At 43.0% G+C, this 15,058-nt stretch overlaps 1 protein-coding gene and 2 non-coding genes across 3 annotated transcripts in view; all 3 read right to left on the bottom strand.

Moving 5' to 3' along the window:
• Positions 1–2,762, bottom strand: part of LOC144512829 (uncharacterized) — a 14,658-nt gene extending 11,896 nt beyond the window's left edge. Inside the window, exons 1-2 of the mRNA XM_078243777.1 lie at positions 2,612–2,762; positions 2,395–2,466 (exon numbers count right to left, since the gene is read on the bottom strand). Coding sequence (XP_078099903.1) covers positions 2,395–2,434 — 40 coding nt within the window. The 5' untranslated portion in view covers positions 2,435–2,466; positions 2,612–2,762. The remainder of the gene's footprint in view (positions 1–2,394; positions 2,467–2,611) is intronic.
• A 2,514-nt stretch (positions 2,763–5,276) lies between these two features.
• trnat-ugu (transfer RNA threonine (anticodon UGU)) lies at positions 5,277–5,349 on the bottom strand. Its single transcript has one exon. It is a non-coding gene; the product is annotated as a tRNA-Thr (tRNA).
• Positions 5,350–9,271: 3,922 nt separating this feature from the next.
• On the bottom strand, positions 9,272–9,344 carry trnat-cgu (transfer RNA threonine (anticodon CGU)). Its single transcript has one exon. It is a non-coding gene; the product is annotated as a tRNA-Thr (tRNA).
• Positions 9,345–15,058: the final 5,714 nt, after the last annotated feature.

The following is a 15,058-nucleotide window of genomic DNA, read 5'->3' on the forward strand; positions in this document are numbered from 1 at the left end:
GATTATTGTTTGCTCATCTTATGTAAAATATGCGGCTCCGGTAGACTTATCCATGTTTTCGATTGGTTATATGGTGCAAACACCGCCTCTTTTAAGTGGACGTGCACGTCGCCAGATTGCTAACCACCGTCGTTACACAGGTTATGCGGGACCGCGGTTGTTAGGTTTGGTGAATTCGGGTAACGGCAATAAAGTCCAGGACATGTTGATCTTGATTCATAGTACAGGCCTCAGGAGTTTGTGCAACAGCTACTCTTTGCCAAACAACAATACACAGCCACTTTGTCTCTTTTCTTTTTCTCCTTCGTGGAATAAAGCTCCAGTCAACTGCAGTCGGGTCTGCTGATATCTACAAACGATGTGACGGAAAACAGTAGGCCTTATTGTCAAATATAAAGTTTACCAGTGCTACATTGAATGCACTAGTAGACTGGTACACTGCTGATTAAATATATACGCAACTATTGACCTCGACAAAACAAATAGTTCTTGTGTGTTTTGAGCTCTGTCGCTGGCTCGATCACTCAATTTTTCCCACACTGGATGCTTAGATACAGTACTCCCCTTTCCATCCATGTTTAATCACATTATATATTATTTATATATATGATTAGCCATTTCAGTGTTTTGACAAAAAAGAGAGGAGGCAGAGCCTGTATGAGGCTGTAATACAGTACATTGACATCGATTCGACGGCATTCTGCAGTCTGCTCATTCTTGATAACAGACCGTTGATACGAATAACAGACCGTTGCCCTGCATAGCAGAAAGTCGCCATGGATTGTGGTTAATTTATCAGCTGTGGCAAAAGTGGAGCACCTCCTGTCCTCCAATGCAGGCACTGACAGCAGATATTACTTATTAATGTACTTTTTTAGTTATGACTTTCAAACTAGATAACAATAAAAGTTATTGACATTATAAACCCGAGCCAGCTCAGTGTTTCCTCTATGTTGATAGCATAGTGGCGGTCCGCCACGGTAAAATTTCCAGCGCCACGGTATCAGAAATAGGGCAGACGCACAACAGGGTTTCAACAAAACGACAACAAACAGGGCGAGTACTACTTCACTCAATAAGTGATAAACGGCGATGAAAGCCGCAACATGAAATCCGCACTCACGCCCGTGAAATATGACATCTACAGTTTATTGGAAAATAGCATTGTGGACACTGACGTTGATGAATTTACTGTTTATCAGATCCCAGATGAGACAAGAAGCTAACGTTAGCCACGCTGCTGTGACGGCCCCTCTGACTCGCCGCTGCAGGAGACTGTGTGTATTCCTCCGGCACGCTGTAGTAACGTTACTGATTTAAACTGTTTTCCAGGTTAGTGGGGGGGATGCATACCGCTCAAAACCAACATGACAAATGCAGCTAGTAATGTTCACTCAGCGTTTTGATTTGTTGTTAAACTGTGTGTAAAATGAGCGGTGACGTTAAATCACCCTACGGTACCGTCTATTTTCTGGATGGTTTCAAGGTAACGGTCGGTAGCTAACATTAGCAGATAAGCCCGTACTCTGACGTCCAACACCCCCACCCCACCCTCTCCGAACAAATTCTAAAGGAAACACTGCAGCTCATACAACAATGAATATCACGAAACAGGGTAACGTTAACGTTAAGTAAGAAAAAAAATATACTGTGTTTCCCACACATAGACTAATGTGTGGCGGTGCGCCGCGCCATCAACACCGGCCACAGCACATTGCGTTTTGTTATTATTATTATGCTATTTAAAACACGTTCAGCTGCATTTCCTTTTCCTGCCCTCCTCCGTCTCTCTGTCACACTCACACACACCTCCTCCCACCGTGCGGTGTTTGGTGTTTTTAGCCCACAACGTCGCCTTCCAGTCAGCGCGGCAATGGTTATGTTTAGGGTTAACTGCCTGTAAGGCGACATTGGAGGCTTAAAACACCATTGAGCCACGGTGCACACAGCGTCTGTCTCCATAAAAGGAGAGAAGACGGCTGGCGAAATGCACTAGTTCACTAAAAGGTTTGTATCTATCTCGTGAACACCTTTACACAATCACACACTAAAAAGTACTATAACAATATTTTATATTCTGAATACAATGTTGAGTCCCGACCCGACTCTTAGCAAACAAGCGATTGTGGCCGCTTTAGGGGAAGTGAACTAGTCGCAAGTTTGCGGTAAAATGCAGTTGGGTTGTCGAGGTCAAAACACTATATGTAGCAGTTGTGAATCAAATAAACGTATTATAAATAATGTGTCATTTTTGTTGTGTTGTGAGGTTATTAATTTGTTTACAATATTTTCAGGTTACGAAAATAAGTATCACCCCGCCACAAATTGCTTTCTAGTCTGTGGGAAACACTGATATAGGAAGAATATAGCTATAACATTGTAAACGTAACCCACCTCTCCGTTGGCCAGCTGACCGTTTCCTCTCAGAGTTCATGTTGAAGTGCCTCTCCTCGACTTCTCCCCGACCTGCGTTTGAGGAAAAATACGAAGCTCACAACATATCCAATAACACACGTTAGCAGGAGCTAGCTGCGGCTAACGTTAGCTTAGCGCGCGGACTCCCCGCAACCACAGCAGTAAACGCGTTTCCGGTCAGAGAAAGAAAACAGACCTGCTCTTTGTAGCTTCGTTTCAGGTTTTAAAACCTCATGCAGCAGTTTGTGATGTTTCTCTCTGGAAGGACACCAAACACTGGCGCGTTTTACTCCGCCGTCCTCATCACGAGGTAAAATGCAAACAATGGGACGGATGTCGTAGCATCTTCCGGGACTCGGAAACACAAACACAACTTCCGTCAACTCCTCTGCCCTTCAGAATAAAATAAAGCGTTGTTTTTACCCACTGTCCTTTAATAAGATGATATCAAATCAGTGGTTGAATGTAACTCAGTACATTTGCTCATGTACTGTACTTTTAAGGTATTATCATACTTTATACTTCTAATGAATTGTACTTTTTGACTTTGAATGACAGATTCCGGTTAGTACGTTGACAGATGCCGGAATCTGTGCCATCCAGTCATTCCTGTTCTCTAAAGCGTCTTGTTGACATTTAAATATGAAAAAATGTGAAAGATGTACATCTGATTATTGTGTATAATAAACATCTAACTTTGAAGTTCATTATTTAAGGATCATAGTTCAAAGAATAAGAATAAAAGGGAAACATCTACTGTAATATAGAAAATGATATACAGTACAGGTGAATATTCTAAATAGATGGCTTCAGAGGGACTTATCCATCTTTGGATTTATTATGCTTTCTGAGACGGAGAATTTATCTAGACGTATCTATCCAGCTTATTGCTTGGATATCTGATAAATCCATCCATCCATCATCATCCGCATATCGGGGTCAGGTCACAGGGGCAGCAGCTCCAGCAGGGGGCCCCAAACTTCCCTTTTCAAAGAAAATTGGTGTCCTTAAAGGTTGGATTTTTCCTTATTCTTATTCTTTGAACTATGATCCTTAAATATTGAACTTCAAAGTTAGAGTTTGGATTGTTTCCAGTTTCTGAAATATGAGGATTTTTCTGCATTGAGTACTTTTACTTTAATACTTTAAGTACATTTTCCCGATTAAACTTAAATTTTTCTTCAGTAACATTTTTGATACAGGACTTTTACTTGTAACAGAGTATTTTTACAGTTTGTTATTAGTATTTTTTTTATTTTCTGCCTTTAATTACCAGGACAGATACTGTGCAAAAGTCTTAGGCAGGTGTGAAAAAATGCTGTAAACTAAGAATGCTTTCAAAATGCAAAGTGAGCGAACAAAAAAAAATCTAAATCACATCAATATTTGGTGTTACTACCCTTTGCCTTCAAACCAGCATCAATTCTTACAAGTACACTTGCAAAAAGGCAGGGATTATGTAGGATTGTAGTCAGGTGTATGATCAACCAATTATACCAAATAGGTGCTAATGCTCATCAATGTCACATGTAGGTTGAAACACAGTCATTAACTGAAACAGAAACAGCTGTGTTTGCTAACAAGGTGAGGTTGTGGAAGACAGTTTCATGTCACAGGTCATACACTATGGCAAGACTGAACACAGCAACAAGACACAAGGTAGTTATACTGCATTAGCAAGGTCTCTCCCACACAAATATTTCAAAGCAGACTGGTGTTTCAAGATGAGCTGTTCAAGCTTAAATCAAGCACAAAGAAACGGGCAACGTTGAGGATCGTAGACGCAGTGGTCGGCTAAGGAAACTGAAAAACACATCAAGCTTATTTCCCTTCGAAACCAGTACCTGCTGCCATTTTTGCAGCCAGAAGCCATACCTCGCCAAGCGACTCAAGTATGCACGAAAACATAGGAACTGGGGTGGAGAAAAATGGCAGCAGGTGCTGCTGGACTGATGAGTCAAAATTTGAAATATTTGGCTGTAGAAGAAGGCAGTTTATTCGCCGAAGGGCTGGAGAGCGTATGATTGGCCCCAAATTTATTCTGCAGCAGGACAAAGACCCCAAACATACAGCCAAGGTCATTAAGAACTATCTTCAGTGTAAAGAAGAACAAGAAGTCCTGGAAGTGATGGCATGGCCCCCACAGAGCCCTGATCTCAGCATCATCGAGTCTGTCTGGGATAACATGAAGAGACAGAAGGATTTGAGGAAGCCTACATCCCCAGAAGATCTGTGGTTAGTTCTCCAAGATGTTTGGAACAACCTACCGGCCGAGTTCCTTCAAAAACTGTGATACAAGTGTACCTAGAAGAAGCCACGGCTGTTTACAACGTGTAGCCTGTAGCCGACAACGGGGAGTTATTTTAAGCCAAGAGAGGGGGGCTGTAAATCGGGAAGAGAGGACCGTGAGTTTGCAGTATGTTTAGCGATTGTTGCCGTAATTCTAAGCTAATAAAGTGTGTTCAGTCGGGTGGAGAGGACGGCGAGGTTGTTGTGTTTTTAGCGGTTCCAACTGTAATTCTTAGGCGTAAAAGTGTGTCTGTCAATTGGGTACATAGCTCCGCATAAGCACGGGCTTCTATAACTGTCAATATAGCCGGTATCGAACGTTAGCTACTCCGCTGTGCTGTGAATTAATGTCTGGCTACGTGAGACATTAATTGCGGTCTCAGCCCGGCAACCTCTGTGAACTTCGAGTCACGGAGTTTGTAATTTGTACTGCGGTAACTATTTTAAACACTAGCTGTCATTATTACATATTAATATCCTAATGTTACATATAACTTTTGGTCTTATTGTCAATAAACCAGGTCACTGTATGTAAATGCTGGTGACAGGTGGCAGGTAATCAACTGATAATCAGGCACTGCTGGGATTTGAACCCAGGATCTCCTGTTTACAAGACAGGCGCTTTAACCACTAAGCTACAGCACCTCTTACAGTTTAAACACACGGTTTGTTGTCGGGGCTGAACGTGGCCCAGGTGTACACCAGGACTGTTGGCACATCACTGTTGGGTGTAGTTTAAGGTGTAATGTGATGCTGACTGAGGTCTGAGGTGAAATAAACTTGAACTTTAATAGCCAAGGCATTTAACGGACCGACTGCCTGATATGAGCTTCTTCCAGGCTCTTCCTTACAGAGTGGAGGAGAGGTAATAATCAATTTACTAGTTTTTATCAAAACAGCATAATTAGGCCAAATGAACAGAAATGGCTGATGAATAAACTAGGTGAATAAGTCTTAATTTCTTTTACCTTATATAAGCTGTATAATATACAGTATACTGACTGATTGATTCAAAAATCCTATGAAACATCGAGGAAGGGATGAAGTGACCCTGCCCGGAGGAAGCCCGGGGCCCCCGTCTGGAGCCAGGCCCAGATGGAGGGCTCGTCAGCGAGCGTCTGGTGGCCGGGTTTGCCACGGAGCCCGGCCGGGCACAGCCCGAAAAAGCTACGTGGCGGACATCTCTCCATCCAATGGGCCCACCACCTGTGGGAGGAACCGCTGGGGTCGGGTGCACTGCCACATGGGTGGCAGTGAAGGTCAGGGGCCTCGACGGACCAGACCCGGGCAGCAGAGGCTGGCTCTGGGGACGTGGAATGTCACCTCTCTGTGGGGGAAGGAGCCGGAACTTGTGCGGGAGGTGGAGTGCTACCGGTTAGATCTGGTGGGGCTTACCTCTATGCACAGTCTTGGTTCTGGAACCATACTCCTGGATAGGGGTTGGACTCTTTTCTTCTCCGGAGTTGCCCAGGGTGTGAGGCGCCGGGCGGGTGTGGGGATCCTCACAAGCCCCCGGCTGAGCGCCGCTACGTTGGAGTTTAACCCGGTGGACGAGAGGGTCGCCTCCCTACGCCTGCGGGTTGTGGGGGGGAAAACTCTGACTGTTGTTTGTGCATATGCACCGAACAAGAGTTCGGAGTATTCGGCCTTCTTGGAGACCTTGAGTGGAGTCCTGCATGGGGGCTCCAGTCGGGGACTCCATAGTTCTGCTGGGGGGACTTCAACGCGCACGTGGGTAATGATGGAGACACATGGAGAGGCGTGATTGGGAGGAACGGCCTCCCTGATCTAAACCAGAGTGGTTGTTTGTTGTTGGACTTCTGTGCTAGTCATGGATTGTCTATAACGAACACCATGTTCGAACATAGGGATGCTCATAAGTGTACTTGGTACCAGAGCACCCTAGGCCAAAGGTCAATGATCGATTTTATAATCGTTTCATCTGATCTGAGGCCGTATGTTTTGGACACTCGGGTGAAGAGAGGGGCGGAGCTGTCAACCGATGACCATCTGGTGGTGAGTTGGGTCAGGGGGTGGGGGGAAGACTCTGGACAGAGCCTGTCGTAAGCCCAAACGGGTAGTGCGGGTAAATTGGGAATGTCTGGAGGAGGCCCCTGTCCGACAGACTTTCAACTCACACCTCCGGGCGGAGCTTTTCGTGCATCCCTGTGGAGGCTGGGGGGCATTGAACCCGAGTGGACAATGTTCAAAGTTTCCATTGCTGAAGCTGCGGTGAGGAGCTGTGGTCTTAGGGTCTTAGGTGCCTCAAGGGGCGGTAACCCACGAACACCGTGGTGGACACCGGTGGTCAGGGAAGCCGTCCGACTGAAGAAGGAGTCTTTCCGGGATATGTTATCCCAGACGACTCCGGAGGCAGTTGCAAGGTACCGAAGGGCCCGAAGGGCTGCAGCCTCTGCCGTGAAAGAGGCAAAGCAGCGTGTGTGGGAGAAGTTCGGAGAAGACATGGAGAAGGACTTTCGGTCGGCACCAAGGTACTTCTAGAAAACCGTTCGCCACCTCAGGAGGGGGAAGCGGGGAACCATCCAAGCTGTGTACAGTAAGGATGGGACGCTGTTGACCTCAACTGAGGTGGTAATAGGGCGGTGGAAGGAGCACTTTGAGGAACTCCTAAATCCGACTAATACGCCCTCTATGGTAGAGGCAGAGCTGGAGGATGAGGGGGGCTTGGCATCAATTTCCCTGGTGGAGGTTGCTGAGGTAGTTAAACAACTCCACAGTGGCAAAGCCCCAGGAATTGATGAGATCCGTCCAGAAATGCTTAAAGCTGTGGGTGTGGAGGGGTTGTCTTGGTTGACACGCCTCTTCAACATTGCGTGGAAGTCTGGGACGGTGCCTAAGGAGTGGCAGACCGGGGTGGTGGTTCCCCTTTTTAAAAAGGGGGACCAGAGGGTGTGTGCCAATTACAGGGGTATCACACTTCTCAGCCTCCCCGGTAAAGTCTACTCCAAGGTGCAGGGTCCCTTCTCAGGGCCATCCAATCTCTGTACGACCAAAGCGAGAGCTGTGTCCAGGTTCTCGGCAGTAAGTCAGACTCATTTCAGGTGAGAGTTGGCCTCCGCCAGGGCTGCGCTTTGTCACCAATCCTGTTTGTAGTATTTATGGACAGGATATTGAGGCGTAGTCGGGGTGGAGAGGGGTTGCAGTTCGGTGGGCTGGGGATCTCGTCGCTGCTTTTTGCAGATGATGTGGTCCTGATGGCATCATCGGCCTGTGACCTTCAGCACTCACTGGATCGGTTCGCAGCCGAGTGTGAAGTGGCTGGGATGAGGATCAGCACCTCTAAATCGGAGGCCATGGTTCTCAGCAGGAAACCGATGGAGTGCCTTCTCCAGGTAGGGAATGAGTCCTTACCCCAAGTGAAGGAGTTCAAGTACCTTGGGGTCTTGTTCGTGAGTGAGGGGACAATGGAGCGGGAGATTGGTCAGAGAATCGCACAGCAGGTGCGGTATTACATTCAATTTATCGCACCGTTGTGATGAAAAGAGAGCTGAGCCAGAAGGCAAAGCTCTCAATCTACCGGACAGTTTTCGTTCCTACCCTCACCTATGGTCATGAAGGCTGGGTCATGACCGAAAGAACAAGATCCAGGGTACAAGCGGCCGAAATGGGTTTCCTCAGGAGGGTAGCTGGCGTCTCCCTTAGAGACAGGGTGAGAAGCTCAGTTATCCGTGAGGAGCTCGGAGTAGAGCCGCTGCTCCTTTGCGTCGAAAGGAGCCAGTTGAGGTGGTTCGGGCATCTGGTAAGGATGCCCCCTGGGCGCCTCCCTAGGGAGGTGTTCCAGGCACGTCCAGCTGGGAGGAGGCCTCTGGGGAGACCCAGGACTAGGTGGAGGGATTATATCTCTAACCTGGCCTGGGAACGCCTCGGGATCCCCCAGTCGGAGCTGGTTAATGTGGCCCGGGAAAGGGAAGTTTGGGGTCCCCTGCTGGAGCTGCTACCCCCGCAACCCGACCCCGGATAAGCGGATGAAGATGGATGGATGGATGGATGACTGATTGATACATTTTTCAATTTACTATAATTGATATTTTTATAAAAACATCAGGATTAAAAAATAAAGACTATTAGGTGTATAAAACCCTGTACAATGTAAGGAAGTGTGGTAAAAACTATTTAAAAGAAAAAATAGACAGTTCAAATGGATAGACTTTATAAACTCTAGCCCGAATAAAACCAGACATTTTATTGGCTTTAAAGGTTTTAAACTTGGTCGAGAGTTTTTTGAATGTCAGAAATCTGTTCAGATGAGAGCTTGAGTGCAAAACGGACACATGTAACGTTATGGTACAAAAAAAGCAAAATGTAACTTTGAACTGGCCTAATTTGATTAAACAGGAGTTAACGAAGATACATGCTGCACGTACAGTGTTGAGATTTATAATAAGATTTTACTTTCTGTATGGATCATACTGTGGTTTTAAACTTCAATTGGTAATAGCCTAATGTTACATATAACTTTTTGGATATGGTAAATCAGGTATTAAGGTTGTTGCCCTTGTTGAAAATAAAGAGGCAAATACTGTGTTAAGACAATCAACTGATTATAAGGCACTGCTGGGATTTGAACCCAGGATCTCCTGTTTACGAGACAGGCGCTTTAACCACTAAGCTACAGCGCCTCCTACAGACTGATACTTCTTGCGGTAATACAATGACCTAGTGAACAGGGATGTGAACAGTACAACTTCAAACAATTCAAACTCTGATTTGAAAATGTTTTTTGAGAAGGGAAATGGATTGAACACATTTGTTAATGCTGTTAAACCATTTTAGTGAGAAACTGATATGACAGGAGGTAGGTTATTGATTAGTAAAGCTCCGTTGAAAAAATATTAACTGTAATTTAAATGTGACCAAACTAATGTATTTTGTTATACGTAATGTCCGATCTACCTGTGTGATTTATACAGTGGTTTGAATTCGAAAAGAAAAGTTTATCAATTAGTTCTGTGAATAGATAGATAGCTGGTAGTGATCACAGAGACGTGGCTGCATTCTGGGATTCCGGACGAAGCTATCATAATAGCTGGCCGTACAGTACACCGGGCCGACACAACCGGCAACTCCAGAAAGAGAAAAGGAGGGGGGCTCTGCATCTACTCTAACATCAGCTGGAGCACCGGTGCCACAGTGACTGAAAGACACTGCTCACCAGATCTGGAGTTTATCACACTGAGATGCCGACCCTTCTACTTGCCGCGTGATTTCACGGTTGTTTTCATCACAGTTATTTACAATCCGCCCAGCGCTAACGCTAGTGTAGCTGTGGACATTTTGCAAACTAGTGTGAGTAAACTCCAGTCCACCCACCCGGATGGGATCTTTATTGCGGCAGGGGGCTTTAATTATGCTAACCTGCGTACTGTCCTTCCCAAATGTCACCAGCATGTAACATGTCCAACCAGAGGTGATAAAACTCTGGACCATGTTTACAGTAATGTCAGAGGGGCATACAAGGTCTCCGCTCACCCCCATCTAGGGCAGTTTGACCATCTGACCCTCTTTCTCACACCAGCGTATAGACCTGTGATTAAGAAATCTGTGAAACTAACAAAACTGTGGCCTGCTACTGCGATTCCACAACTGCAAGACTGTGTTTTGCCCGCACTGACTGGGCACTATTCTCACAGCAGAGTCTTGAGGGCTACGCTTGCACTGTTCTGCACTACATTAAGACCTGCATTGAGAATGTCACTGTTGAGAGACAGGTCAAATGCTATCAAAACAACAAACCATGGACGGACAGGGAGGTCAAGCTGCTCCTGAAAAACTGTGATAGAGCCTTCAGGTCAGGAGACAATGAACTATACAGCACTGCCAGATCCAACTTAAAGAGAGGCATCAAGGAAGCAAAAGCGCCCTACAGTAGGAAGATCAAGGGGCACTTTAACGAGGGCGCGTATGGCATTTCTTGGCGTGAACCCCAGGAAAGCTGCCGGCCCTGACCAGATCCCGGGGAGGGTGTTGAGGGACTGTGTCGACCAGCTGGCTGAGGTATTCACCTCCATCTTCAACCTCTCTCCGTCTACCTGCTCCATCCCCAAGTGCCTCAAATCTGCCACCATTGTGCCGATTCTGAAACGATCAGCTGTGAGTAGCCTCAATGACTATAGACCAGTGGCCCTCACTTCCACTGTTATGAAGTGCTTTGAAAGACTGCTGCTAAATCACATAAAAGCCTCCCTCCCCTCCACACTGGACCAGCACCAGTTTGCCTATGAAGCAAACAGGTCAACCGAGGATGCCATCAACACAGCCCTGCACTGTGTGCTGACCCACCTTGAACATCCTGGCACCTATGCAAGACTGTCGTTTGTGGACTTTAACTCTGCATTCAACTGTTTCATCCCCGGAAGACTGGTGTCCAACTACACGGCCTGGGCATCAGCACTAACATCTGCAGATGGATCCACAACTTCCTAATGGACCGTCCCCAGTCAGTTCGGCGGTTGTGTGTTGATACCCCTGCTCTACACCTTATACACTCATGACTGCACCCCAGCTCATGACAGCAATATCTTTATCAAGTTTGCTGATGACACCGCTGTGGTAGGACTTATTCACAACAATGATGAGTCTGCCTACGGGGATGCAATCCAAAAACTCTCCACCTGGTGCTCTACCAACAACCTGTCTCTCAACACCTCTAAGACCAAAGAGGTGGTGGTAGACTTCCGCAGGAAGAGGACTGACCTTGCCCCGATTTACATCAATGGGGACACTGCGGAGAGGGTTAAGGACTTCAAATTCCTGGGGAATTTCACAAGACATCACCTGGGCAACTAACACCACAGCCCTTGTGAAGAAAGCACAGCAGCGGCTGTACTTTCTCAGGTCACAACAAAATCAACCTCCCCCAGAACTGTTCTGTTTGTTCTGATCTCCTGTTTACTAGACAGGCAATTTAACCAACTAAGCCACAGCACCACCATAAGTACTATTGTAATATTAAGCCATCAGTTCTCTTTCAACTTGTGTAAGCTGTATAACTACTGACTGACTGATACATTCTACCATTTACTAAAACTGAGATTTTGCTGAGGTTTGCACTGTTAAAGTCCCCAACAATAATGAGCAGGGAGTCTGGATGTTTTCTCTCCACGTCAGTCAGAGATTTACTGATGCTAAAATGGAGAATATGCATTGTACACAGAGTGAGCTGCAGCTTCTTATGGAAGTACGATAACGTGACATCAAGGAAGGAACTGATGCCGGAGTTGAGAGCAGTGAGAGAAAGAGGGGACATTGCTTATCTACGACAAGACAAACTGATCATCCATCCCCGGTCCAGTATACCAAAATAGACAAGAAATATTTAATCTACAACCAGGTATGCTAAATCGCTAATCGTATCATGACATTTTTTACAACTCCTACATGTACGAGAGATAATGAACTACAGAGGATTGTTGATCTTGACAAACTAGAGCTGAACACCTTTCAATACACGGAACATCACTCACAGAACTTGGAAAATGATATTGATCCTGTAAACAACTTTTTCCTCAACACCAACAGCAATTGCTTTTATTACAATAATGATAATAATAATAGTTTAGTTAAGACCGAAAAACAATTATCAATAATCCACTTTAACAGCAGAAGTCTATATGCTAACTTTCACAACATTAAACATTATTTAAATCAGTTCAAACAGCCTTTCAATATAATTGCTATCAGAAACTTGGATAAACAGTGAAAAGGGCTCAGATTTTGAAATTAAAGGATATGAAATGTGTTGTATTAACAGAGAAAACAAGAATGGGGAGTGGTGTGGCTTTGTATGTGGACCAGAAATTCAATTACAAGGTGGTGGAAAAAATGTCAACAGTGGTAGATGATTTACTCGAATGTGTTACAATAGAAGTTTGTAGGGAAAAAAAAGAAAAATGTTATTGTAAGTTGCATCTATAGATCACCAGGTTCTAATATTGATTTATTCAAGGATTGGATGGAGGAAAAATTTACAAAAACAAATCAGAAAGTTCTAGTCATCTGTGGTGATTTTAACATTGTTTTGTAAATCCAAATAAGCACAATATGACTTTATCAGTACAGTGTATAGTCTGGGGCTTTTTTCCCAAAATTACCAGACCCAGCAGGATTACTTCCCACAGTGCAACATTAATTGATAATATTTTTTCAAATGACATAGATAACAATACAGTGAGTGGACTATTAATAAATTACATCAGTGACCACTTACCAGTTTTTACAGTTTACAACAGTAACTATAAATCTAAAAAGGACAATAAACCTCTATTCAGACCGGGTCAGAACAGAAGAGTCTATGGTTGCACTGAAAGATGATCTGCTTTCACAAGACTGGGAAATAATATATAAGGAAAAAATATATTGATAAAGTATATGATGAATTCCTAAGAATATTTAAATTATTATATGATAAGAATTGTCCGATAAAAAAATATTGCAGAAAATAAAAATATAGTAATAGACTGTGGATTTCAAAAGGATTACAAAATGCCTGTAAAAAAAAGAATACACTTTATAGAGAATTTATTAAACACAGAACTATAGAAGCAGAACATAAATATAAGAAATATAAAAATAAGCTAATTAAGATTATGAGAACTTGTAAGAGAATACTATAGTAAACTATTAGATAATAATAAAAATAATATGAAGGGTATATGGAATATACTAAATAGTATTATAAGAAAGGGCACGAGCCAGTCTAATTATCCCCAGTATTTCACTTGTAATGAAAAGAACATTGGACGACGTGGTCAATAATTTTAATAAATATTTTGGACCAGATTTAGCTGGAAAAATCCCTATTCTGCAGATAATCGATAACAGATATAATGATCTTACTGAAAGAAATCAATGTCCAATGCTTCTTAAAGCAGTAGAAGAAAAAGAAATAGACATTGTTAAAAAATGCAAAACTAAAGCATCCAGTGATTGTAATGAAATAGATATCAAGATAGTAAAAAATGTAACTGATGGGATCTCAAAACCATTAACTCATATTTTTAATTTGTCATTCCAAACTGGTAAATTTCCAACTAAAATGAAAACTGCAAAAGTTATACCTTTGTACAAAACTGGAGATAAACACCACTTCACAAATTACAAGCCGGTCTCTATACTGCCTCAATTCTAACATTTTTTAGAAAAACTCTTCAATGACAAATTGGACAAATTCATAGATAAATACAAATTACTTACTGATAGTCAATATGGATTCAAGAAAAATAGGTCAACATCACTAGCTTTAACTGATCTCATTGAAGAAATCACAAATTCCACAGATAAAAAGAAATATGGAGTTGGGGTATTTATTGATTTGAAAAAAGCATTTGATACAATTAATCATGAAATATTAATTAATAAATTGGAATGGCTCGGGATTGGGGGATAGTGTTGAATTGGTTAAGCAGTTATATAAAAGACAGGCAACAATTTGTGAAGTTAGGAGATTATACATCTGAATGTTTGGACATTGCATGTGGTGTCCCCCAGGGGTCAGTATTGGGACCAAAACTATTTATCCTCGTAAATCGTAAATCAATCAATCAAGTTCAGTTACAGATGGAAGGTGTCAATATAGGAAGAGTATACAAAATGAAATTCCTTGGAGTGATTATAGATGACAAGATTTGCTGGAAATCTCACATAAACTATATCCAAACAAAACTGTCTAGAAGTATTTCAGTCTTGGCTAAAGCAAAGCACATTTTAGACTACAAATCACATCACATTTTGTATTGTTCAATGGTGTTACCGTATTTAAATTACTGTGTAGAGGTTTGGGGAAACGCATATCAAAATTCATTGAAATCGTTAATTATACTTCAAAAAAGAGCAATAACAATAATTCATGTTCATGTTACGCAGGAAATTTACCATGTAGATCAATTACAACCACTCATCTACAATGCTTGAATATGATTTGTAAATCTCTCTCTCTGTTTTTCCCTCTCTCTCGTATAGGCTAAAATACAAATTTCCAAAGTAACATATTAGCTTCTACTGCTCGCTTTTTTAGGCAAAGTGAGCAAGTGATTACTTTAATGGTATGTATTTAAGAGCAGTAGTTTGTAAATTTATATTTATAGACTATCATTCAGTTGTTCCGCTTCTGCCACGCTTTTTCTGAATGTATTGGTTTGTATTTTAACAGAGGCAGGTTCCTTCTTTACATATTTTAATGCTTTGCTTCCTCATATATAGACATAGAAAATAAGGATATTGAAGAAATTATACACTGAAATCTAGAAACTAAAGATAATTAAGTGATAAATTCAATGCACACTGTAAACATGACTAACAAAGTGTATTCATCAGTTGTTTCCCCCCAGCAAAATAT

This window comes from Sander vitreus, chromosome 24, assembly GCF_031162955.1.
Source record: "Sander vitreus isolate 19-12246 chromosome 24, sanVit1, whole genome shotgun sequence".
Lineage (NCBI taxonomy): Eukaryota > Metazoa > Chordata > Actinopteri > Perciformes > Percidae > Sander > Sander vitreus.